We start from the raw sequence: 25375 nt of genomic DNA, 5'->3' as shown, positions 1-25375 counted from the left end.
TCACATTGTTACTGACGGCCAGTGAGTCAGTAAGTCTTGGTGTCGAGCCCCATCTGGGGCTCATGACCAGATATTATTATTGCTTCACAGTTACGGTCTTGTTTTTGGGGCTCCCTCTCTAACGAGAGGACGGGTCTGTCTTTTATATATGCTGCTGGTCCTTGCCAGCGCAGTCTTTCTTGGGTCTGAGACCCTTGGGACTCTCGACCATATTTTACTGTCTCGTCCCTTGGAAGCTGGATTTTTATAACCTGGTCTCGGACGGAATATAACGCACCATGTAGGAGCCTTTGGTCTCAGCCATTGTCATGCCAAGAACCCCCTGTTATCCTTTCATCTCCTTGGAAATGCGTTTATTGCTTAAGGTATTCCTAAGCAACGACCCGCTGGTATTTCTTTTCCATGGAAGTATACACTCTGAGTTCCTGGCGGCACGTGACAATATTGTTGCAAACCAACATTACAGGTATTCAACTTTTCATTCAGAAATTAAATAATTTTGTTGTACTAGTCCAGCTAACGTTTATAGCGAAATGTATTATAAATATAAATTTTAGAGCTGATTGATAATTTACAAAGTTTAAATTTCATCTCGTTCAAGCGGAGATTATGCTGGACCGTTACGAAATAACATTAAATTTAATTTAAATTTTAGTGGGATCCCTAATATATCAATTTTATGTGAAGTATGTACAGTAATTTTGGGAATACAAAACGCTGATATAGAATAACACCTCTCCATTATATGTTCATTTTCCTCTCCATGTTAAGAACGAATATACTATAATAAGCAGGGACCCAATATTGTGGAAGAACTGGTTAGGGGGCTTGCTTTATATTTGGGAGGTCAGGTGTTCATATCTCGACCCGGAGATTAGGTTTACTGACTAAGGAATTTCGTAGTCCGTACATGCAAATAGCAGGTAGTACCTTAAATTAGGCCACGACCACTTCCTTCCACATCCACTCCAGTCCATTGTTCACTATCCAGTCGACGCTATGAAATCTGATATCATGGAAGGTAATTAAATGAGCTATAAATAAAGAAGTTGAATGTATAAGGTAACCTTTCTCCAAACTCACAACTTTTACATGACATGTAACATCATGAACATTTCATTCGCATTGGCAGTAAAACAAAGAAGAAAAAACAACATAAATTGTCGATGTTTTTAATTCACCACACTTGTAACAAACTAACCAACAAACTGAGTCCAGGATGCACATTGCTTTGAGCAGTTTCAGAGCAAAGCGATGTAAGAAACAAGCATGAAGCAAGCACAGAGATAAACTGATTTATTGTTTGGCTTGCTCTTCGACTTCACCGGAAAAGCAGCGAATATTTTGTGTTACCCGCTGCTTAGGGAAGTGTCTGAGGCTGCGCATAACCGGAGCTCTGCTGTTTCAGTTTCGTGATGTAGCATGAATCAATTTTCAAGTACGGACACCATGATTTCTTCCTCCCCAGTCCTCTTTCTTGTTGCACTTTCATAAATATTCTCTCATCATATTCGGAGAAAAGTTATTTTCTGTAGTTTATAGTATAATATCCTCAGATAACATGCAAAATCACCGTCGGAATGTCTTGGGCCATCAATATTACTATCAACTATACCGATTGAACTGTCGTGAACTTGAAGGTCTGCTTTTACAAGTGATATAAGATGTCACTAGAAACCGAAGTTAAGTCCAAGCTACGTAGTTCACGCGTTCTTCCGCAGATGGCAGAATCTGACACACACTGCTGGATGCGCTATCTTACGGTGGAAGTTTTAATCATATAGAATGTCCCCGGGAAATCGAACGCTTGAATTCTATTGATATAATATTATGAAAGGGTAGTGGGTTTCAAACTGAGGTTCGCGAGGTTCAGGGAACAAAGAAAATAAATTAGGATGCCTACCAAGAAAAGGGGAGTGTCTATATTATTTTACGTAAATTCACAAAGCGTTGCCATGGATGACGCTGACTTAATAAAATCTTTACTGTTCTATATTGTAACAGTTTTAGTTTGCTTCCAATTTCTTGGCTTCCACTTTGTTATATTTACCTCTAGTTTTCTTTTCTTACCTTTCATTTCATCCACTTCCCTTTCCTTTCCTTTCTTTATGCCTTCAGCTACACAGTTACAAATACTAGAACAAGTTCTGTTGTTATAAATTTGAATTCCCTTGTACATGACAGTAGTATACAAACAGACAGGCAAGGAAGCAAATGAACAGACGTGCAAATATACAAACATGTATACATACCTACATACTATCACGCGATAGAGTGACTGTGATGGGATTCGTTTGGTAATTGGATATATTGAACGCTTACAGATCATAACTACAAGTAACTATAGCGTTAGACCGCGCCATAGCTCAAGCGGTTAGTCGCTGGCTTCCCACCGCGGCGGTCCGGGTTCGATCCCGGGTCTGGTCAAGTGGGATTTGTGGTGGACAAAGTGGTGCTGGGGCAGGTTTTCTCCGAGTACTTCGGTTTCCCCTGCCAATCTTCATTCTACCAATTGCTCCACAATCACCCTCACCTATCATCTGGGGCTGGTACAATAGGCCAGAATTGGCCGCAGTACAAGGGACTTAGCCCCACCCCACTAGCAATAAAAGAAACTATAGCGCTATCGCTACTTCACACATTCTGCAGCTCGCTAGAGCAGGTATTAACTCATCTCAGTCTGCTGAGTCTTCACCAGTCGTTGTCTGGTAACAGCTTCCAACGCCGGACGTTCTCCTTTCTCTGGCTTCCCGAAGTGTGTCCTTGCCTCAGCTACCAGCTTCTCTTAGTAACAAATCATTAGGTCCTAACCTCAGCAGTCCTCTAATTAACTGACTCCTCACTTCATTCCACTGTACTCAACTGCACTGCACTCACTTGGTCGGTCCAGTGACAGCCTGGAAGCGGTCTATAGGAAACACCACTTCCAACAGCACTTCCACTGTCGCTCCTGAGCCGCTTCCTATCAGCGGCTCCAGTATTGTTGCATATTAACGAAGCTGTTGCCTAGCAACGGTCGCTGTCTCGTTATTTGTTTCGCGATCGTTGTCTAGTAACAGGTCAATATGTCACAATACATACAGCCAGAGTACATGCATACATACATACATGGATGAATGTCTGTGTGCGTTTATTCTGTTTGAGTTATTCTGCGTGTAGGTAGCGGCCTTGGGACGGGCTGATCCCCCATCGAAGGAGTCTTATGGACCGTGTGAGGAACATAAGAAGTGGCCAAGGCCTACAAGAGATGTACAGCCATGGATAAGTAGATAGTTAGATAGATAGATAGATAGATAGATAGATAGAAATTGCTTGTTGAGATAAATAATACGTCGAACTGAGACGGAAGGAATACTAGAGAACTGCATCCTAGAGCGGGGATGCGTTCAAACAAACGTGAGCCCTAGGAGAGTTGTTAGCAGGGCGTGAGTGAAGACTTAGTAAATGTTAACTTTCTCAAGGAATTCATTATAAATGTTGACCTCGTATTTTTCTAATGAGAAAATCAGGAGAAAAAACATGTTTTTTGACAAAATCGAAAACGTCATTAATTCTGAGATTTATAAGCAAACTAAGTAGAAATTACAATATTAAGAAGAAAGTCGTCTTCTGGGAAGTGGGGCCGGGTAGACATTGCATTGTCACGTGACAAATAACTTTACATGGGTCTCGGATTTAGCGAATCTTTACTGGACACTCACGCTTACACACCTTACAATTATTGTCACTTGCAGTATCACTTGACTTGTGGCCCAGTATTCAATGCGACGTCTCAACTATCCTTGGCCGTGGTTGGATCTCAACTGTCTTTGGAGACGGCTATCCCAATGCTGTCTCGTTCTCAATACTCCATTACTCCAATCTTCAATACTCCATTACTCAATACTCAATATTCCAATCTTCTTCCGTTCGAGGCCAGGCCCTTTACATAAGGCGCACGCGGACTCAATAGAGGACACCCCTCACCAAGGTTCGATCTCACGTGTTCGGCAATCCGTTGCTTCAGGAACGCTCCCTATAGATTACACCGATAACGTGTTTCGTCTCATCCGTTGTTACTCAAAGATCGATTTGTCGCTGTGGGAACTCTACAGTTTCCACGTATTCGTTGCCATGGAAGTGTGCGTTCCGATTGTAGAGGTTGTGGCGGTGATGGACGAAAGGTAACTCGTCACAGCATTAACCGACGTTTCGGGGGAACGTATCGCCTTCATTTTCAGGGTAGTCCGTCAGCACCTGCTCACGCTGGTTCCTCGCTTGCGGATTTTTCTTCTTTATCCTTCTAGCATGAAGATGGAGGCGATAAATTCCTGCGAAAAGTCGATTAAGTTAGTCTGTCGGCACCTGCTCTCGCTGGTTCCTCCCTCGCGGATTTTTCTTTTTTCTTCTACCATGAAGGTGAAAGCGAAACGTTCCTCCGAAACGTCGGATAACACAATATCTTCACGGTGCCACATCCCAGATGACGGTTTTCTTCAGTCGCCACCGTAAAAACATCAAATCTTATATAATATTAAGAAATGATAAAAGGAAAATTAGCAATTTAAGCTCCTCGTAATCACCTTCTTCACATTTATTTTTAACGATCCGGAAATCCGGTTATCGATTGCGCACGGCTGCCGTGCGAGGCAATGTTCGTTGTTTTGATTCGCAAAATCTATACCATGTTGCCGCTCAGGGCAGAACGAATGCTGCCGCGGCCGAACTTTGGGAGTGTAGAGCTAAATTGGAGCGCTTCTTTGTCCCGCGGCAAAGGGATTTCAGTGTGCTGTGCTCTTTCAGTTGAGACTGTCTTGTGGCGTTCCGGTGTTTCTTTCGTGGAAACATGGAGAATGAAAAGTGTCTAGCTCCCATACAGCGTTATAAATCTAAAGAGGTATTCTGGAATTCAAACAGTGTCTAGCTCCCATACAGCTTTATAAATCTAAAGAGGTTTTGTGGAATTCAAACAGTGTCTAGTTCCCATACAGCTTTATAAATCAAAAGAGGTATTGTAGAATTCAAACAGTGTCCAGCTCCCATACAGCTTTATAAATCTAAAGATTTATTGTGGAATTCAAACTGTGTCTAGCTTCCAGATAGCTTTATAAATCTAAAGAGGTATCGTGGAATTCAAAGAGTGTCTAACTCCCATATAGCTTTATAAATCTAAAGAGGTTTTGTGGAATTCAAACAGTGTCCAGCTCCAATACAGCTTTATAAATCTAAAGAGATATCGTGGAATTCAAAGAGTGTCTAGCTCCAATACAGCTTTATAAATCTAAAGAGGTATCGTGGAATTCAAAGATTGTCTAGCTCCCATACAGCTTTATAAATCTAAAGAGGTATTGTGGAATTCGAACAGTGTCTATCTCCCATACAGCTTTATAAATCTAAAGAGGTATTGTGGAATTCAAACAGTGTCTATCTCCCATACAGCTTTATAAATCTAAAGAGGTATTGTGGAATTCAAACTATGTCTAGCTTCCATATAGCTTTATAAATCTAAAGAGGTTTTGTGGAATTCAAACAGTGTCTAGCTCCCATACAGCTTTATAAATCTAAAGAGGTTTTGTGGAATTCAGACAGTGTCCAGCTCCCATACAACTTTATAAATCTAAAGAGGTATTGTGGAATTCAAACAGTGTCCAGCTCCCATACAGCTATATAAATCTAAAGAGGTATTGTGGAATTCAAAAGTGCTAGCTCTCATATTGCTTTATAAATCTAAAGAGGTATTGTGGAATTCAAACAGTGTATATATCTCCCATACAGCTTTATAAATCTAAAGTACTGTGGAATTCGAAACTTGCTAGTTACCGTAACAAAATTATAGGCGAGGAAGCATGGAAGGACATAGGTAACAAAATGAAAATGCCACTTAATGACCGTGGGGATTCGGCCGGTATAGTTCGCTTGCGGACTCAAACCACGTTCTTTGTGTTGTTGATGGCAACTTTATTGGCTTCATTCAGAAGAAGAACGTCCCGAATTACGAAGTCTCAAATAACAGTTTCTGGTACGAACATATTTATTAAATTGCCAGTGTACCACTCTCACTATCTGTAATTATGTTAATAAACTAATAATTTATTGTTTATTTACAGCAACAGATATTGTTTACGTATCTATTTCCATATTGCATTCCACCATCAAACCGCGCACTTTTCTTTTCCGTTTCTTTTTCCTTCGATACGGCACGTGCAGTGTTCACGTGATCTCGCGGGAACTGAGGAACAGCGTCGACCAACAGGCGCACGCGGCTGCCTCGCCTCGATGCTGGACACAACACCGTAAACAAGCGAACGAGTTTGCCGCGCACGAACAGCGGCGCGCAATCGATACCCAGCTTAAGAAACAGCATTTCAAGGGTAAAATATTCAGACTAACAGGATATTATGGAACAGAACTGTAGGCCAAATTAATTACAGCCTAGTTTATTGAAATCATAATCGAAATTCAAATTTATTTCGATCGCAGCGCTAGTGCACCTTCAGTAATTCCGGTTGACGCAACATTCATAGGAATTGTAAAGGCTTCAAGTTTCTCGACCAGCGGAGCGACTAATAGCTTCTAACGAAGTATTTTACAAGGTGTAGTTGGTTATGACTATACATATGTCATAATTCAAATTATCATTGATGTTTCTTATTTATAGCATAAAACTCTATAGTAACTTTATCATAAAAGTATTCGGACCAGCATTTCTCAAATTTCCGGCAACTGCTTATCATTGCACGGCCGGCCAGCGCATGCGCGAACGAAACAACTGTGCTCATACGAGGAAAATTACAGTTGCCGTAAGACGCCTTTCCTCTCCACCAGAATAAAGTAATCTCTTTGAACAACAATTCCTAATAATTTTCCAATTTTCAATTATTTGACTTATTACATCATATATTGTATGGGCCATATTGTGACATGTTGAACCATTGCCAAGTAACAGCTTTGTAAACAGGAGACAGTACAAGAGCCGTTGCTAGGGAACAGCTCTGTTGACAAATTTCCCCGGGAATTGGGAAACACGCAATGATTTATGAGACGTTTCCTTTGCGGTCCGTGCTGAGGCTATATAACGAGGATCTGCTGCGATTACGAGAGAGTCATGAGAGGGCAGTTAGAAGAGTAGGAAGTTGTTGTGAGATGGCCGCCAGTCTGCGAGGACGTGAGCCCGGGAGCAGAAAAACGTCCACTGTTGGAAGACGTTAGCAAGCAACGCAGTGAAGACCGTGACTAAGAACCCTAGTTTGTGCGATAGTGGTTTGTAAAGTGTAGTCACGAATTGACTAAGAGTCCAATAATTCCGATTACCAATCCAAACTCCATATACAGCCACTCAGTCACGTGACAGTATGATAATACGAAACATCTTGCAGCCCTCCGGCGACCACCAGTGGTCCGCTGATCAAATTTTGAGAAATACTGGTCCAGTTCTTTATGCAAGGAATGACAGGATGAGTTAGTAGAACGTCTTGGGATCAAGACCAGTTTGGGATTATACATGAGAGAATTTAATTAACTTCCAGTAGAGCCATGACTAACCACAGAAGCAGTGTCGGCATGGAAGCTGCGGACAATGGCGCCCTCGAGGGACCTAAGCCGGCGGTTGTGGCTATCGCATACTCCTCTAGGAAATTGACACGCACTTCTGATGTCCTGTCAATTCTCAGGTATGGCCCTGTCTCTGTAGACATTGCAGGCCAAAATGAGACGCCATTTGCAGGGGCAGGATCACTGGAAACAGGAGCAAATCATATGTAATTAATTAGTTAATTTATTCGTGTTTCGTCATACTGCACTTGCAGGGCTCAAAATTACCTTTCTGCTCGTTTATGATGGTTGAAAGATGAAGGTTGAGAAGCGGAAATATCACTAACACTATTAGTTAATATTTAGTTGAACTTTCTAGTTTTGTTCGTTCACAAATGTCGAAAAGTTAATCTGCACCTGACTCGGAGACAATGACTTTTTACCGCGTGCTTAAACTTTCAACGGAATTGAAACGGCGTGAATCGAAGCGGGTTCTTTGTGGAGAGAATTCTGATGAGTAACAGCTTTTCCTGAATGCTGCGCTGAACCAACTTGTGTTTACCCTAGGAGTAGTACGTTTTTTAAATCGTTCGTTTTTATTCGTACTCAGTTTTAAAGCTCCCATTTTAACCACTGTCGTGTACAGCGGTAAGTAACTATGTTTCGCCTTGAATGTAAATTGTAGAAGTACTTAATGTTCGTCAATAATGTGAAACACGTAGACTTCCGCTGTGATCTTATGTGTTATTACACCGTGTGGTCTGGTCACATGTCGCATTTACAGATTTAATTTTCAGGGTGGTCATTCAGGTTTTGATACAAGAAGAACAAATGAATAAAAAATGAAACATTATTATTAAATTTCGTAATGAAATTTATATATTTTTACATTTATCCATTTCAAACGTATGAGTATATTATTATTGAATTGCAGAACTAAATGTATCAGTTTTTACCATATGACTCAACAGTTCAGTAATAATATATTTTATATATTTGTGTAAGAATCACCTGATCATGATACATGCGACAGAAATATACAGCAGTCGAATGAAACAATAAAATTGATTAAACAATTGAAAATAAAAGAGTTTATTAAAACTTAATTTAAATCATTGTTTTGTCAACAGCTTTGGTACAACAGTTTTATTAAACAGGATGTAAAAAATGAATAAAATAATTTTAATTGTATGTTTAAGTTCAGATGGTCTTGTAGTAGTGAAGATTCGTAAGGTCTATTATGATTCCCTGAATGGCTGATAGCAATCTTTCGGAATGCCATTGCCCAACCGCATGTATCACTTTAATGTAAAACAGAAGTGCTTTATGAATTCTCTTTCATTACTGAATTTCGTTAACTCAAGAGCACTCGAAATTAGTATACACTTCGGGGAACAAGAGTTTCTGAGGTGGTTAGAATAGACATGACACATACCTATATGCAGCAAAATTAGTCCATAGTTCTACCACTGTGCGCGAGATGGCACGATCTTCTGAATTCAGGACTACACTTGGCAGCGGAAAGAGGTAGAGAAGGTCGTCAGAATGGGCCACGCCTGTCAGAGAAAAATAGAGGAGAAATCGCGTTTCCGCAAAGTTGACTTCAAACCAAACATGTCCTGATTAGGTAAGCAAGAATTATTAGCGTTTAGAAGACCAATGGTAAAACTGTTTATTGTGCTACGCAGTCCGTCAATAATGCAAAAAATTGTTCCTTATTTCCTACACACTCACATACGACAGAACATGTCACGGCCCGAAATCAATAACTTCAGATGTCTAACAATTTTGAAACTGCTACATTGCACTAATATTGTCCTTTCGTCGAATTTGTCACTGCGCGCTTCATGATTTAAATCGACACACTCGTAGTCAATTGGTATGCGCTACAACAGAACACTCTGTAGTTCGCTTAATTTAAACCAACAAAATTCATTACAATTTATATTCAAATTTTCTGTTATAAATCTTTTTCGATTTGAATTCTTATTACACCTCACAAGGGGCGACGTCCACTTGTTTAGATCTGTATCCTCTAATCCAGACGTTTAATGCGGCAGCCTGTTTTTCTATTCATAATCCCGTTGTTGTGTTACGTCTGCAATCTGTAATTCTGCTCCTAGCTTGTGCGTTGGTCCCTCTAGCAACGTGTGGTGTTGTCTTCACTACAGGATTGCGAAGACCAAAAAGCCAGCAAACCCGAGTTACACGCACCAACGTCAGAACCGTCTAGAACCTTCCAGATTGAAGGTTTTTGAGAACGGTGCTAAGACGAATATTTGGAGCGCTGAGGAGAAGGTAACAAGGGGATGGGAAAGCATTGTACAGGACGACGGGGTTTCCCTTAATTTCTACTCTGACAGGAATATTAGTAGGATGATTACATCAAGGAGGAGCGGATGGGTTGGACATATAGCACTCTCAGAACTGATTAGAAATACATACAAATTTGGCAATGCTCAGCTTCTTATCTAACTCGATATTTGTGAAGTCGACAGTCGAAAGAAATACCTAAGCAGTTGAGAATACGTCAGGTTTCAACAAATATTCCTTGCAAGTATATGTTACACGTTATAAATGCTCAGAGAATATGATGACACTGAAATTGACGTATTAATGTTTATAATTTAATACTTAGACACGCACATGTTATTACAGGCTACTGTTAACAGGAAAAGCATGAGAGTTCGGGTATAAACTTATTACAAGACTAAATATGATACATACTGTAACGTGTTTTGCTACTGAAGACGCCGTTCAGATTGTTAATTGGTTTATTTAACAACCTACAAGTCTTGGCTACAATTAATTATAACACTGTTACGGGTTTACACAAGTTACAACCCTACACAATTATCTGTCCACTCTGTCCTCAGTATTCACAGTACGGGAGCTATACAAGTGTCACTGTATTACACACTCCCAGTTACTTCTCTTGTGAGCCAAGCAGCTGCTTCTCACGCTATCGCTTCTACTCACACGTTCCGGTATCCTTCTTTCCGTGTTCACAATTCGCACTGTCACCCCTGCTCACACACTGACTGCTGACTCCCTGCCTAACACGTAACTCACTGTGAATAGTGTTCGCTGCTTTTAATTTAGCCCCGTTACGGACAACACAGAAAACAGTTACGTAATAGGCACCACGGTTGCGTAACTTCGTGTTTACCGACTGCCTAGGAACAGTCCCCGTCGTGTTTACAAAGGCGCTGCTGGGCAGCGGTGCCGGGAGTTGTTTACGTCTACGTAGCAACTGCGGCGTCCCGTGTTACGTCACCGCGGGGAAAGGGGTGTCTACCAAGCGTTTAACACTGATAGAATGAATGGGGGTATGTGACGTCACTCGCAAGATCACGGTGTTCACGCGACCCCCGACTTCCACTGGGAGTACCTTCATCGTTAAAATCCATTACCAGCATTAATTTGCATTTCAACCAAGCGCAAGAGAAGACTGTGACTACGAAATAACGTGAAGGAACTATGAAAATGTCTGTAAACATAGATCTGTCTGGTTCGGATATGGAGCATGGGGCGGAGAAGATTCATGCTTTTTTCTCCGCCGAAACAGAGGGTTACAGCGGCTCTGTTCATGACGAACTACGAGAGAGCACAAATCTGTCCCGAGACTCGACAAGCAGCGGCTGCTTCGGTTGAGTCCGAACATGCTTGAGTGTCAAAACGATTTGGACGTCGACGATGACATTTATGACAAGAGTTACCCAGAAAACACGGGAAGCTCAAGAAACACCCCCGAGACTGGTACACCGGCACCTGCTTCGAGTGGATAAGAGGATGGGTACATGAGAATATCACAGCAAACGGCGACGGCCAAAGCACACGCAACGTCGATGGTGATAGCTCAGCAAACGGCGATAACAAGAGCCCAGTGACCAGCGCTTGCGAGAGCACAGCCAGCGGCGAGGGGGATATCACACACAACGACGATGGCGAGACCACTGCCAAGGGCGAACGTGACCGCCCAGCGAAAGACGACAGAGAAAGCCCAGTGACCAGCGATGGCGAGGGCGACAGCACACACAACGACGACGGCGAAAGCACAGCCAACGGCGAGGGCGACGGCCCAGTGACGGGCCACAGCGAGATCACAGTGTTCACGCGACCCCGACCTCCCGCTACGCCATCCACGTTACAATACATTAAATATTCAAACACTGAGCACAAAGACAGAAATCTATGGGGTATAAAATAATCTGACCTAGTTACAGGGGATTCTGATTCAGTGTAATATATTGTGACGTATTTGCGCTATGCAGGACACCCCTCCCCCAAGCGGTGACGTAACACATTTAGCGTGTTGCCCCTGCTACTGTAATAGGCCAGTCAAAACCCCGCCCCCTCCCGTGGTGACATGACCAAGGATTGCCACGGTTGCTATGCAGCAGTAAACAACTCCTTACAGCGTTGCTAGGCAATCGGCAAACACGGCGTCAGGCAACAGCTGTATCTATCACGTATCTGTTTTCTGTCTTGTCCGTTCCGAGGCTAAATAAGGAGCAGCGAATATCATTCAGTAGTGGATAGTGAGTCAGTAGTTAGTAGTGAGTGATTAGTTAGTGAGTCGTGAGTATTGAGCCAGTTACTAGAGAAAGAGTAACCAGTTAATTTCAGTCTAGTAGTTGTGATACTGCCGATGGCAGTAATTGGGAGATTGTAAATGGTGTGACTGAAGGGGAGAATGTGCAATAGATTCGCTATATCGAATAAGACGTGAAGAGTTCTGTCACCTTATACACCCGACACGTGAAAATATTATCTTGCGGGGCGGTGCGAACCCTCATTCAAAGGACAACTGATGGGATGCCTCAATGGGATTAGGAGAAAGTGATGTTTACACAGTTGTTGTCACTGCTTGGAAAGGGAACGCATCAAGTTCACTTCAATGGGGTTTCTGGGTCTACGGAGAGGACGCACGGGCCGCAGTAACCGTGGCCGGAAGCCTCCTACTGCTCTTAGTTGTTGCACTGATTTAATCTGCATGTTTTTTCTTTGGAATAATTCTTCGGATTGCAGCAGCGAATCAGGTGCTTAGCTCTCGCTATCTTGGTGTCCCACACATATCATATGTATGTGAATGCCCTAACAGTATCTGATGGAGAGTGTGTAGTTATGCAATACGCAGTTCGTTCTGTCCTTCTGTTTTTTTTTAAATAAAAATAATCGCTTACTTTAAGAAGAAAAATAGACATAACACAGAAACAGCGGCCCGTGCATCCTCTCCACAGACCCAGAGACCCCATTGAAGTGAACTTGAGGCGTGCCCTCTCCAAGCGGTAAGAACAACTGTGTGAACATCACTTCCTCCTATCACCAGTGAGGCAGAGGCTACCCCCAGTTGTCCTAAGAAAGAGGGTTGGCACCGCCCCGCAGGACAATATTGTGACATGTTGACCCCTACCTCCCCAGCGGTACGTGGCGGTAACGTAACGCTCCCGTTCTTACGGTAATAGGCGAGTTCCCGCCCCGCCACTCCCCTCCGCGGTGACGTCACCGAGGGATATCGCGGTCGCTAGGCAACGCGAGTCAACAGCGGCGACGTTACGATAGTAACAGCGGTTACCTCCGCTAGCGTTACATAGCAACACAGCGCCAGGCAAAAAGGGTGCCTATTACGCGGCCGTTTTCCGTATGGTCCGATCGAGGCTACATGAGGCGCAGCGAAGGCTATTCAGAGAGTTGTTGTTGTACTGAGTTGTACTGAGACAGTCAGCGAGTCCTGGAGCTACCGCCGAGTTAGCCAGTAACCAGTCAGTTGTATTGTGGCATTTTTCAGTGTACTAATTGTGATACTGCAGATAGCAGTAATCGTCAGATTGTAATTTGGGTGATGGTAAGAGCGAGTGTGAAATAAAATTCGCTACATCGAATACGTCGAGAAGTTATTTGTCGCGAGATACCCCGCGATACGCGACAATACATTGCACTGAATCAGACTCCCCCGCAACTGGGTCAGATTATTTTGTACCCTGTAGATTTCTGTCTTTGTGTTGGGTGTTTGAATGTTTAATGTAGTTATCATATTTATTCTTATAAATGTTTATACCGAACTCTCATGCTTTTCCTATTAACAGTAGCCTGTAATAACATGTGTGTGTCCGTAAATTTCAATGTCATCTTCTCTGAGCATTTATAACGTGTAACATATCCTGCAGGGAATATTTCTTGAAACCTGACGTATTCTCAACTGCTTAGGTATTTCTTTCGACTGTCGACTTCACAAATATCGAGTTAGATAAGAAGCTGAGCATTGCCAAATTTGTATGTATTTCTAATCAGTTCTGAGAGTGCTATATGTCCAACCCATCCGCTCCTCCTTGATGTAATCATCCTACTAATATTCCTGTCAGAGTAGAAATTAAGGGAAACCCCGTCGTCCTGTACAATGCTTTCCCATCCCCTTGTTACCTTCTCCTCAGCGCTCCAAATATTCGTCTTAGCACCGTTCTCAAAAACCTTCAATCTGGAAGGTTCTAGACGGTTCTGACGTTGGTGCGTGTAACTCGGGTTTGCTGGCTTTTTGGTCTTCGCAATCCTGTAGTGAAGACAACACCACACGTTGCTAGAGGGACCAACGCACAAGCTAGGAGCAGAATTACAGATTGCAGACGTAACACAACAACGGGATTATGAATAGAAAAACAGGCTGCCGCATTAAACGTCTGGATTAGAGGATACAGATCTAAACAAGTGGACGTCGCCCCTTGTGAGGTGTAATAAGAATTCAAATCGAAAAAGATTTATAACAGAAAATTTGAATATAAATTGTAACGAATTTTGTTGGTTTAAATTAAGCGAACTACAGAGTGTTCTGTTGTAGCGCATACCAATTGACTACGAGTGTGTCGATTTAAATCATGAAGCTCGCAGTGACATAGCCGACGAATGGACAATATTAGTGCAATGTAGCAGTTTCAAAATTGTTAGACATCTGAAGTTATTGATTTAAGGCCGTGACATGTTCTGTCGTATGTGAGTGTGTAAGAAATAAGGAACAATTTTTTCATTGTTGAAGGACTGCCTAGTACAATAAACTTTATTAGATATATTAACGCAACAAGATGCTTCAATAGAGTATTGCACAATGGTAGATATTGGCCTCTGTAACAACTGCTATAATATTAAAAATCTATTAAGTTTCCTCACAAAATATACTTATTTATTCGGTATGATCTTCCCAACAAACAGCAACTACTCGAATTTCATTGAACAGCATAGATCAGTATGTCTCTGTAATGACGATGCTGTTTGGAATTAAAATACAAGTATAATCGCTTTCAGATGAATTTGAGGATATCTCAGTCTGTATAGCGAGGAGTGAGGGGCTGGGCGACCTGTTTCGATTCGCGTCAGGGGCAAGAAATATTCCTGTTCCCCACAGTACTCAGACTGGGGCCCATCCAGCCTCCTACTCAATGCTTAGGGAGGGGGATCTGTTTCCCCGGGAGGTTAAGTGACCAGGGCCTCAAGTTGACCCCTCACCTGCACACAGTGCCCAGAACAAGAATAGTGAAGGTCATGGCGTGGTGCCTAAGTACAGGGGCAGCTTTATCATTGCCTTAGGAGCGTTAAGTTATTTCTAACCCAAATATAACCCAACACCAAGAGAACGAGCGTGTATAAATGAGTCTGGGTAATGACGTACTTACTGTCTACATCTCGGAGCTGGGATAGCGTAGTTGGCATACAGGTGCTGGAGTTCGTGTCCCGGAAGGGTCAGGAATTTTCTCTTCTTCACGTAGTCCAGATCGATTCTGGGGTGCACCCAACTACCTATCCAATGGTTACCTGGGGTAAAGCGCCCGGGTGTGAAGGTGACCACGCACCTCCAGCTAGTGCCTAAGTAGAGAAAATGTGGATGTATGCATCCACTCCCCCACACATCTCCATTGCGTAGTGCTTATTTAGTTAAGCATAGGGACAGCTTTCCCTTTACTGGCCACATGTTTTGGGCTCCAGGGTCCCAAGTTGGGAAAGTAACAAAATTTGTAAGAGGTGTGAGAGAAAGCTGGTCACGAAGGGCAGGGTGGCGGTCCTCCGTAATTGCCCCCTCTCAGGGTCTTCTGCCCTGGTACTGATTGGCCAGTTCTTCTGTCACTGAGGCCAATAGTCTCCGCACCTCGTCTGCACAGCAAGAAGCTTACATAAATTGCTTCTGCCTTGAAGATGGAAGCAATAATTCCCCCCTAAATCTTCCGTAATCATCTCTCATTACCCAGAAGCTCACAAGATGTAGAGTCGGACGCGACGATATGAGGATGTATACTTTTGTACACGTAGGTTTCAATTTTCGTCCTTCGTGGATATTTCTCTCTTGATATTGTTCGCACTCACTCATGGAGCTGAGCCCTTCTTGAGAAGCCGCCAATTGTGTAGCTACTCAAGAACTTCCCAGCATTTTATGGAACCCGAAGGTTTATTACCGTGTTCACAAGAGCCTTCCACTGGTCCCTATACTGAACCAGATCAATGCAATCCATACCATCCAATCTTATTTCTCTTAGATCCGTTTTAATATCGTCATCCCATCTATTTCTTTGTATTCCCAGTGGCCTCTTTCTTTCTGACTTTACTATCAATATCCTATACACATATATATATATATAATTCTTTTCCATTACATTTTAATATTTTATATGCGAAATTTCTTGCTAACGCATATGTAGTACAGTCTTGTACGAGTAAATGCAACACTTTGTTGGTTAAACACCACCTTATCCTTCTTGCCATACATTTTTCGTGTATCTCGACCACATTTGGTCGAAACAATTGAAAACATTACTCATTATCATACCTGTTAGTAAATTAGTTGTTGATTCACATTAAGACTGAAAGTTTTGTGAGCCTCTGTTAGCAAGAACCGCGGAATTTTAATTTTCAGACTGACTGCGATTAGTAAAGAAAATTATAGATGCAGTTGGTACGTCAAACACGGGACACGTGGCACTCTGCTATAAGCACAAGGTCGCGGGTTCAATTCCCGATGAGTTTATTGGAATATTCAATTGACCTAATACTTCCAGCCACAATTTGGCCCTGGGGTCGACTCAGCCTCTAACAGAAATGAGTACCAGGAATCTTCCTGGGGGTAAAGGGCGGCCGTGGCGTGATGCTGACAACCTTACCGCCATCTGTGAGCCGACTATCATGAAAGTGTGGGAGCCTCAACATCTCACAACCCTATGGGTCTCCACGGCCTGTTTCAAGGATAGCTTTACCTTTCTTTTACCACAAAGGGAACATATTACAGAGAACTGTCTCTGTTTTCTTCTGAGAACCACCCCACATCTGTAAATACTCGTACAATGCGTGAAACATACAAAGTTTTTAATTTTGAAGCAGAAGTTACACATGCTTCTCACTTTGGAGCGAAAGGGGAAGCTTACCTCCAGGGAATGGGTAATCGACCGGTACTCCATATCCGAACTTGGTGTGCTCCCCAAAATAATTGAAGGAGTAGAGAAAGCTGCGCTGTTGACGTGAGTTCTCCAGCAAGAACCGAAACGTCGCGGCCTTCAGTAACGCAACACCGCAGATCTGTAGAACACAACATAGAGATCTGCTCATCTTTAGTGGCAGTGCGTGTAGCACGCACAATGGAATAATGGCCCAAGTTAGGTAGTCTGGAAAACCTCAAGAGGAGACCCAGTTCATTTGAAGAGCATTATGACGTCATGTACCCCGGTCGAAGTTCATTGACCTTTCCGGGAACCGTATTTCCCCCAGCGGTAATCAGGTAGAAGAGTCCTGTTTACCGCCCTTTTCTTATCTGTTTCTTGCTTGGCTTAGTCTTCGACCTTGAAGATGTAGGCAGCACAGTCTTCCGAAACGTCAGTGAGCTTCTATCGGAATGCACGGCTTTACGTACCAGGAGATAGTACTGTTCTTATTAGTACTTAATTAACCTTAGATTTTCATACAAGGACGACATTATCTTGACTTATTATTATTATTATTGTTCTACAGCTATTTGTTGGATCTTGGCCCCTTTTCAGTTTCTTGAACCTGTACACAGTCGGGAGGGCTCCTTGGATGGGGATCAGTCCTTAGCATGGGCGCTATATACACACAGAACAACACAAACACAGATTAGACACAGAGACATCCACGCCTCGGGTGGGATGCGAACCCACGATCCAAGTATTAGATCATGAGAGGATGGTTCATTCCTGAGACCGCGCGGCCACTCTGATCGGCGAGTGAACATACAGACTCAGCTACAATACACACTCGTGATGTTCCCAGTTCGTGTGGCCTATGAATATCCAGTGTGACGTCATACTTACGTCAATGAGTCCAGGTGTCATGGCTGTGAAGTTACCCAGTTCACCGGACTGGAAGTATTTCTCATTCAAGAGATCCGATATCATGCCTGTTGTGTCTTCAATTCCTGTAATAGTAATTGCATACACTCAGGCGCAAACGTGTAAGGGCGACAGTGTTCCAACCCTTGGCACTCTGTAGCTTTTGTTAGAGACTAGAGCGCGGCGCCGTATTTACTGGTAAAATAAATTACTCTTATGTTTCTGAGATTTTTGGTTTTAATTCCTGAAACATTTCTGTATCATGTTTCCGTTTCTTTCTAGTGCAACACAGGCCTATAGTACAATATATTTTATTCCTGGTTTAATTAACGACTCTTTCAATAGCTAAGATTATATAGCATAGACGGAGGTGGTCATGATTTTGATAAGTTCCGTACCATTGTCCTGGAGACCCTGAAGAGAACCAAGACAATCAAATTACCTTTTCTCATGAAATGTTGCTCGTTACCTGAGTCAAGATTTGAACCCGGGGTCTTCTAAACACCAAGCAGGTGTATTAACTCTTCAGCAATGTGGAGTAATATCATCATCAACAACAACAATAACAACATCGTCATCATCACCATCATTGGTAAAGCATCCCTTTCTGAGTCACAGCCTTCCTTAGAAAGTTCTGCCAGAATTGTCTTGAAGCAGAGCAACCGGTATTCACTTCTTTAGGTCCTTTTTGCTCTTTAACTATCCAGTATTTCCCTCAACCATAATTTTTATTTACAGAGCAAGGTCGTCAGTCTTGGCGTCAAACCCCCAACCTGGAGGTCCAGGTCCACGTATTTATGTCCCTTGGTTACGGGGAGGCCTAGTTATACCCCCAGATATTGGATTCCCATTTCTGTCATTCTACGCCTCGCAGGCTACAGTACAGGTATTCGAACCCTCCCGGACAGGACTTCAGTAATATAGGTCTAATAGTAATTTTGTATAACCTAGGTCAAGGTGATACAAGTTAATATATAATAAGATATATAACATGTCATAATATGCACTATACCTGTATCTATCATTAAAAAAGTAATAGTATAAAAGTTCAAAAGCGAATTGTCAAAAATAAACTTCATTAAAAATATTTTGCTGTGGTAAATGATAGTTTCATTTTTTAAACACAAACAAGTTATCCTACTATACTAAACTTAATAACAATATGACACTCGTTTCTTGCTGATCTCTTTTCACAAATTTTTGCTTGAAAGAAGCGACACGAAATAAGGACTTCATTACTCTGTGAACTTACCACTAAATCTTAAGGTCGTCCTTGTCAAGTTGTGCCTCAAATAGTCTTCGTTATGTAGGAGATTGTACTCTTGTAAAATATTATCGTAAATATCTGTAAACAAACCCGCATATTGGTATTGGAGCCAGAATGCCAAGATAAGGACAATGTCATTTGAACGAACATGTAATTCAATTGACAGTGAAAAAAATTCCGACTCGCGAAATGTATAATTTCTAAGATGAAACAGCTTTATGTGCTTTAAGTAAGTTTGAAATTCTAGATAAGTGAATATTTCGGCATCTAGGAACAAAGTTAAAGAAATTTTGTGCCACCAGACACTCACCTTACAGCAAGGTACTGAGTTTCTACAGGAAAGCTTGCTCCCAGAGACTCGAAGTTGCATACTCCTACAATGAAGGCCGTTGTGATGGGAAGGAAGTTAAAGGAACAGTTATGAAACGTAATCTACTTTTATCCTGGTTAACAGACTTCTTTTTTTAATTCGCTTANAGTGGGGGGGGGGGGTGGAGTCCAACTGGGTCCACTCGGCATGGCGGCCACTGATTGGCCTGCCCCGGGTGATTATGATGATGAATAATTTGGTGCAATGAAGATTAGCAGGGGAAACCGAAGTACTCGGAGAAAACCCGCCCCAACGCCACTTTGTCCACCACAAATACCACTTGATCCGATCCGCGATTGAACCCGGGCCTCCGCGGTGGGAAGCGAGCGACTAACCGCTTGAGCTACGGCGCTGCCCGCTAACAGACGCTAGGGATGCTAGAATTGCTATTCAGTTTTCACGTAATGTGCAAATTAAGTAATATTTGGGAACTGGGATTGCTCAGTCGGCATAGAGATTAGGGTACTGGCCAGATTACTGGGGGATCGTGGTTCAGTTCCTTGCAGGGACAAGAGATGTTTCTCCTCTCCATAAGGTCCAGACTGGCTCTGGGACTAACCCAGCACACTATAGATTGGGTATCGGGGCTCAAGTCAGCCAGTGCGTGAATCTGAACACTTACCTCTATCTAGTGTCCAGATAAGGAATGATGGAGCTACACATGTCTTCATCACGTAATTCTTAATTAATTATCTCTTAATAATATCTGTTTGAATCTTGTCATGAGGTTTTGAGTGTTGAGATTGTAGGGAGCACCAAGTCGTGGAAGGACAAGTGAATAATGAGTTGTAAAGGATTTGGAAGGAAGCGATCTTTCCTTAATTTGAGATGCTATCCCTTCATCTCCCTGGTACGACTGAGGAAAACAAAGAAAGTTTTTTAACCCGGAAACCCTGAGATACATAGTAAAATTCAATACAGACTTAATTGAATATGGTCAAAATTAGAGAAAAAAATGTTTTAGTGATGCTTTGTGGTGTCAGTGCTGTTTTCTGTAGATATTAGCGGAGAAAATAACCGACTGGCATTTTCTTCTATAAATTTCTGTGAAATTAAAAAGTATTCTGAGATTAGGCAAAATAAGTTCTTCAGATGTAGGCCTTAAGGCTCTGACAGTGCATATTAAAAGTTTTATCTCCTGGAATATTGCGCCGTGTAGGCCGTTGAAGGTCAACACGACATTTCGGAGGAATATGTCGCCTCTATCTTCAGGTTCAAAGAATGAGCCAAGCAAGAAACCAGCATAAACTTGGAGAGAATGTTGCTTCCTTCTTCTGTGTCGAAACATTCTTCGACCCTGAAAATGGAAGTGACATGTTCCTCCGAAACACCGGTTGACTTTCAACGGCCTACATGACGTTATATTCCAGAAGATAGAAAGCTTTCAAGTTTTTTTTTTTTCAAAAACAAAACAACACTAATTCTATGGCCTGTATTCCGCAAGCGAGCTATACAGACCGAGCGACCGCCACTTGTCGGCGAGGTTAGTGCCAACTTCTGCTGATTGAGCGTGTCGCGTGGTCAGCCCAATCGATCTCCACAGCCGTTAATCTCGGTTTTCTATACCGGAACCGCTATTTCCTTGAAATGGCTCCTCAATTAACCTCACGAGGCGGTCCAAATTTTTTCAATTCTTTTTTTTATATTTTATTTGCTTGTATTTACATGACGCTTGTTATGCCGTTACGTAAGATCGTATTGGAACTTACTTCCCAAAATGAAACTTCCCTCATGACGTGTCACTCCTCCCAAGAGGGGCACGTGCTTGAACCGGCCCTCCTGGATACTCTTAAGTGGAGGCTCCACTAGGAACCTCTGGTTCCCTGCGGTTTGGATCACAGGATGGTTCCCTCCTGTGCCCCTCCCACCAGCTGCTATATCTGCAACCTGCACAGACAAATCACAACGCGAAAATGAGTCGTCTGCTCCTTTTCATTGCGCACTCGTGGAAGTAATTTGCATTTCTCACCTTAAACCCGAAATTTCCTAATTCACCGAAGACACACTGTGTCTCCTTTACGAAGACAAATCTGTTAATTGTGGATAAGATAATAATCGCCACTTATTGTATGCATTACTTACACTCTGAGGACGAAATGAAGATGCGGTGAGACTGAGTCCACTTGGCACTGCGGCCAGTGTTTGCCCTATCTTACCAGCCCCGGATGATATAAGATTATGATTATGGATCAGTCGGTGGAATGCTAATTGGCAGGGGAAACAGGAGTACTTGGAGAAAACCTGCTCCAGTGCCACTTTGTCCACCATATATCCCATACGACCTGACCCAGGCTCGAACCCTGGCTAGATTTTTGTTTAATATGAAGGCATTTGGAGCATAATCACTGCCACTTAAACGGGTTGAAGACGTGTAGGGGGACAGCTGTTTACATCTACTTGCGCTTACCACTAAACGAAGGCCATAAGTCGACTTAGCTTCAGACTACGGCCGCTTTACATGCGAGTAAATAGCCCCTGTACCCATTATATGAGAGGATGAATCGTTCATTTTATACCTCATCAAAAATCCTACACATATTTTTTTTTTTCCTTGGCACTACGGCCCCAGTGGGCCTACGCCTACGTCCATGAACTTCTCCGTTCACTTCGGTTTTTCTGGGTCTTACACATTTGGTAGGACTCCTTGGGCGGGTGATCAGCTCGTCGCGAGGCCTCTACCTGTACACAAACACAGAAAAATGCACACACACAAACTAAACATCCATGCCCTGAGTGGGATTCGAACCCACGATCCCGGTTTCCAAGCGAGCGAAGACAGTGCATGCCTTAGACCGCTCGGCTACCGTGACCGGCCTACACATAATCAGGACCTGTAAATATGGAATAAACATGCGTAGACTTTGCCTCCACGAAATTTACCTATCATAAATAATTTTCCTGGGGAGTAAAGCGCGGCCGGCGCGTAAGGCTGACAACCTTACCGCCATCTGCGAGCCGATTTTCAAGGTAATGTGGGACCCTCAACGTCTCACAACCCTATGGGCTTTCACGGCCTGTTACAGGGATAGCTTTACTTTGCTTTACTTACCATACTTAACAGAGTCTGTCCTGATAATCTACTTGTCGCTTAGCTTCTCAGGAAATTCAGCATGGTTAATGGAAATTGTAGTTTTATTACAGTGAACAAGAGAGTCCGCCACTAGCCTGTGTCCTAAGCCTAACGAATTTAATCCACTCAGACTGACCAATTTCACTTTAGAGTCATTGCCATGTTATGGTCCGCTGCACGATTAAGTCTCACAAGTTATCTTCTACCCCTTCAGTTTTCCTGTGTGTACCATATTGTAACCGAACCATTGAAATCCTGCCCCCCCTTCTTTTATATCAGTAGTTTATAAAGTAGACAGTAAGAATTACTAAGAAACAGGTTAAGACACAGCCAGAACAAGCAGATAGACCGAACTTGCGCGGACAAGGACATCTGTTAGTCCTTGCGTCCAAGCATCTGGTGTTGCTTTGAAAAGGGCAGAAATGATACTTCAAGGAACCCCACTGAGTTTCTTTAGAAATTGAGAAGTTGACTTAGGCGGCAAGCCACTTTGAGAATTCGAGCAGTGGCAGTCGCAACGAGCCGTTAGTCAAAAGTGGGAGTGCCAGGAGATCATTAGCGACCCTCATAAGTCGCACAGCTGTCAATTTCGCTATTTGGGATTTTAAGCCGAAACTACTTCTAAAACAATCGGTCATTGGCCGGAACCAAAATTAAGCCAACTCCTCTTATTTGAATCCGCCTATCAGGGAATTTAGCAGGAGGAGAGAAGAGGCGGATACAATTCAGTTAGGACCTCTGGCTCGGCAGAGAGTCCAGTTTAAGATTAAGAGTCTGCTACAAAACTTTGAACTTGGTGGAGGTAAAACCCGCGATTATACTTGCGTGTTAAGCTAAGTAATTTGAGCAAGTGCAACACCGGCTGCTTGGAAGCCGAGACTAGGCCTGATAGTGTAGATTTAGACTCCGAGTGACTGTGAGAAAACAATAAAGTGTACCAGTGGTACAGTGCATTGTGTTGGTTAGAAGTGCTTCACCCTCACTTGTCCGAGCCTGACCCTTAGCCGACCTGAGGAGAGACTCATCGCCAGGAGCTAGTCGAACCCATCGCCAGCTTCCACCCACTCACGCCTTCCCTCCTTTATAATGAATCGCAAACCGCACCTAGCTGTTTGCTGCCGCCCATAATATCAGGTTCTATCCTGAAATTCCAACCCCCGTAATCAGCAACGGAAGGAGGAAGCGGTGGAGCCGGAAGAAGCGGTGGAGCCTGGTCAAGCCGGAACCAGCCACGCCCTAACAACTTCAACGAAGGCAGCACCAGGTAGGGCAGTCAAAGTGACAAGTGGCAACCACCTTGTGGGCAAGAAGCCTCAAAAGGGTGGGCGGTTAAAATATGCTCCCCACACTTCTTCCTGCATGGTTTGATTATCCTATTTATGCTCTGTGGAGAGCCTTTCTTTTTGATACTTGTCCTAGCCTCTTGCCATATGAAATGTAATCAGAGTTCCAGCCTTTCTGACGAACACGTTGTCTATAGTAATATTAAATGTATCCCTGTACCAGCCCGTGAAGGCCCATAGGGTTGTGAGACTTTCAGGGTCCCACATTATCTAGACCGGTGTTTCCCAACCTTTTTGATGCCGCGGACCCCCTGTACCGAATGTTAATTCACCGCGGCCCCCATAAAACCCAAAATGGAAATTTTTAAATTTTACGAGTACATATCATAAAAATGAAGCAGTAACTTAAAATTTTACAACACTAAATGTGTCATTTATGACAATAAAATACTGTTATAAATGGAGATATTCGGAAGATTACGAACATATCAATAAGACGTAATATTATGAATTTAACACTCACCAAATGTGATGGCTGGTGCTGTTTTTCAGACGTCAACTTTCGATTGTCAGGATCAAAACTGGATAATTTCAGACGTAGATTTGGCTCCACGTTAAGTCTGTTCCTATATCTGTTTTTCATGTGTACAAGATGAGAAAATGTTGTCTCGCACAGATATGTAGTGGGAAATGGCAACAGATGTCTTACAGCCCTTTTAGAAATTTCAGGGTAAACAGACCTAGCTTGGAACCAAAACTCCAGTAACGGTAACGAAGGAAACAGCAATCTGAACGTCGAATCACAGGACAGCTCGATAAGTTGCTCTTCCTCGGCAGAAGGAAGTTCAAATTCAGAGTCTACAAAGGGATTTTTCATCCAGTCGTTATTTTCAAGACCAAACGGAAAATACAGACGTAGTTGAGACGCCAATGACCTCTCAATCATACTTTCAGCAACATCATTAGAAAGGGGTTGTTCACTGGAATCAATGAAATCACTCAGCATGTGAATGGAATCGTATTTTCCTTTCTCGATACGGCTGCACCACAAATTTAACTTCTGATTGTTGCCTCTATCTTGTCTTGCACAGAAAATACGGTGACAGTTGTACCTTGAAGGATCGAGTTAAGAGTATTCAAGATGTTAAAAATGTCCGCCAAGTAAGCAAGAGAGGAGAGCCATGTGAAATCATTTAAATAGTGTGTTAACTGGAATTTTGAGTTTATGAGGAACAACCTTACTTCGTCTCGAAGCTCAAGCAACCGCGTCAAAACCTTACCCCGGGACAGCCATCGGATTTCTGAGTGCAATAATAAGTGTTCGTGATCACTTCCCATTTCATTACAAAGCGCAGAAAATAATCAGCTGTTAAGAGGACGGGCTTTAATAAAATTGACAATTTTTACTGCCTCGTCTAGAACGATTTTCATTTTGGAGGGCATACGGCGTGCAGCTAATACTTCGCGGTGTATGCAACAGTGTGTCTATTTAACAAGAGGTGCGACTTTCTGGATACGTGCGACCAAACCATTATGTTTTCCCGACATTGCCTGAGC

At 42.8% G+C, this 25375-nt stretch overlaps 1 protein-coding gene across 5 annotated transcripts in view; it reads right to left on the bottom strand.

The window, feature by feature from the left end:
- Positions 1-2584: 2584 nt before the first annotated feature.
- Positions 2585-25375, bottom strand: part of LOC111863144 (putative inactive carboxylesterase 4) — a 39130-nt gene continuing 16339 nt past the window's right edge. The window contains exons 6-12 of one of the 5 annotated variants that reach the window (XM_033750939.1): positions 21175-21352; positions 19081-19173; positions 17811-17914; positions 16911-17061; positions 15174-15363; positions 7522-7713; positions 2586-3238 (exon numbers count right to left, since the gene is read on the bottom strand). In XM_033750939.1, coding sequence (XP_033606830.1) covers positions 3145-3238; positions 7522-7713; positions 15174-15363; positions 16911-17061; positions 17811-17914; positions 19081-19173; positions 21175-21352 — 1002 coding nt within the window. In that variant the 3' untranslated portion in view covers positions 2586-3144. Of the gene's footprint in view, positions 3239-7521; positions 7714-8944; positions 9066-15173; positions 15364-16910; positions 17062-17810; positions 17915-19080; positions 19174-21174; positions 21353-25375 lie in introns of those variants that run through there. The other 4 variants (XM_023849192.2, XM_033750940.1, XM_023849193.2 and 1 more) reach the window with 4 other exon arrangements.

Source organism: Cryptotermes secundus, unplaced genomic scaffold (genome assembly GCF_002891405.2).
Source record: "Cryptotermes secundus unplaced genomic scaffold, Csec_1.0 scaffold6, whole genome shotgun sequence".
NCBI classification, from domain to species: domain Eukaryota; kingdom Metazoa; phylum Arthropoda; class Insecta; order Blattodea; family Kalotermitidae; genus Cryptotermes; species Cryptotermes secundus.
Note: the sequence above shows the minus strand (reverse complement) of the source record. Positions and strands in the feature narration are given on the sequence as shown.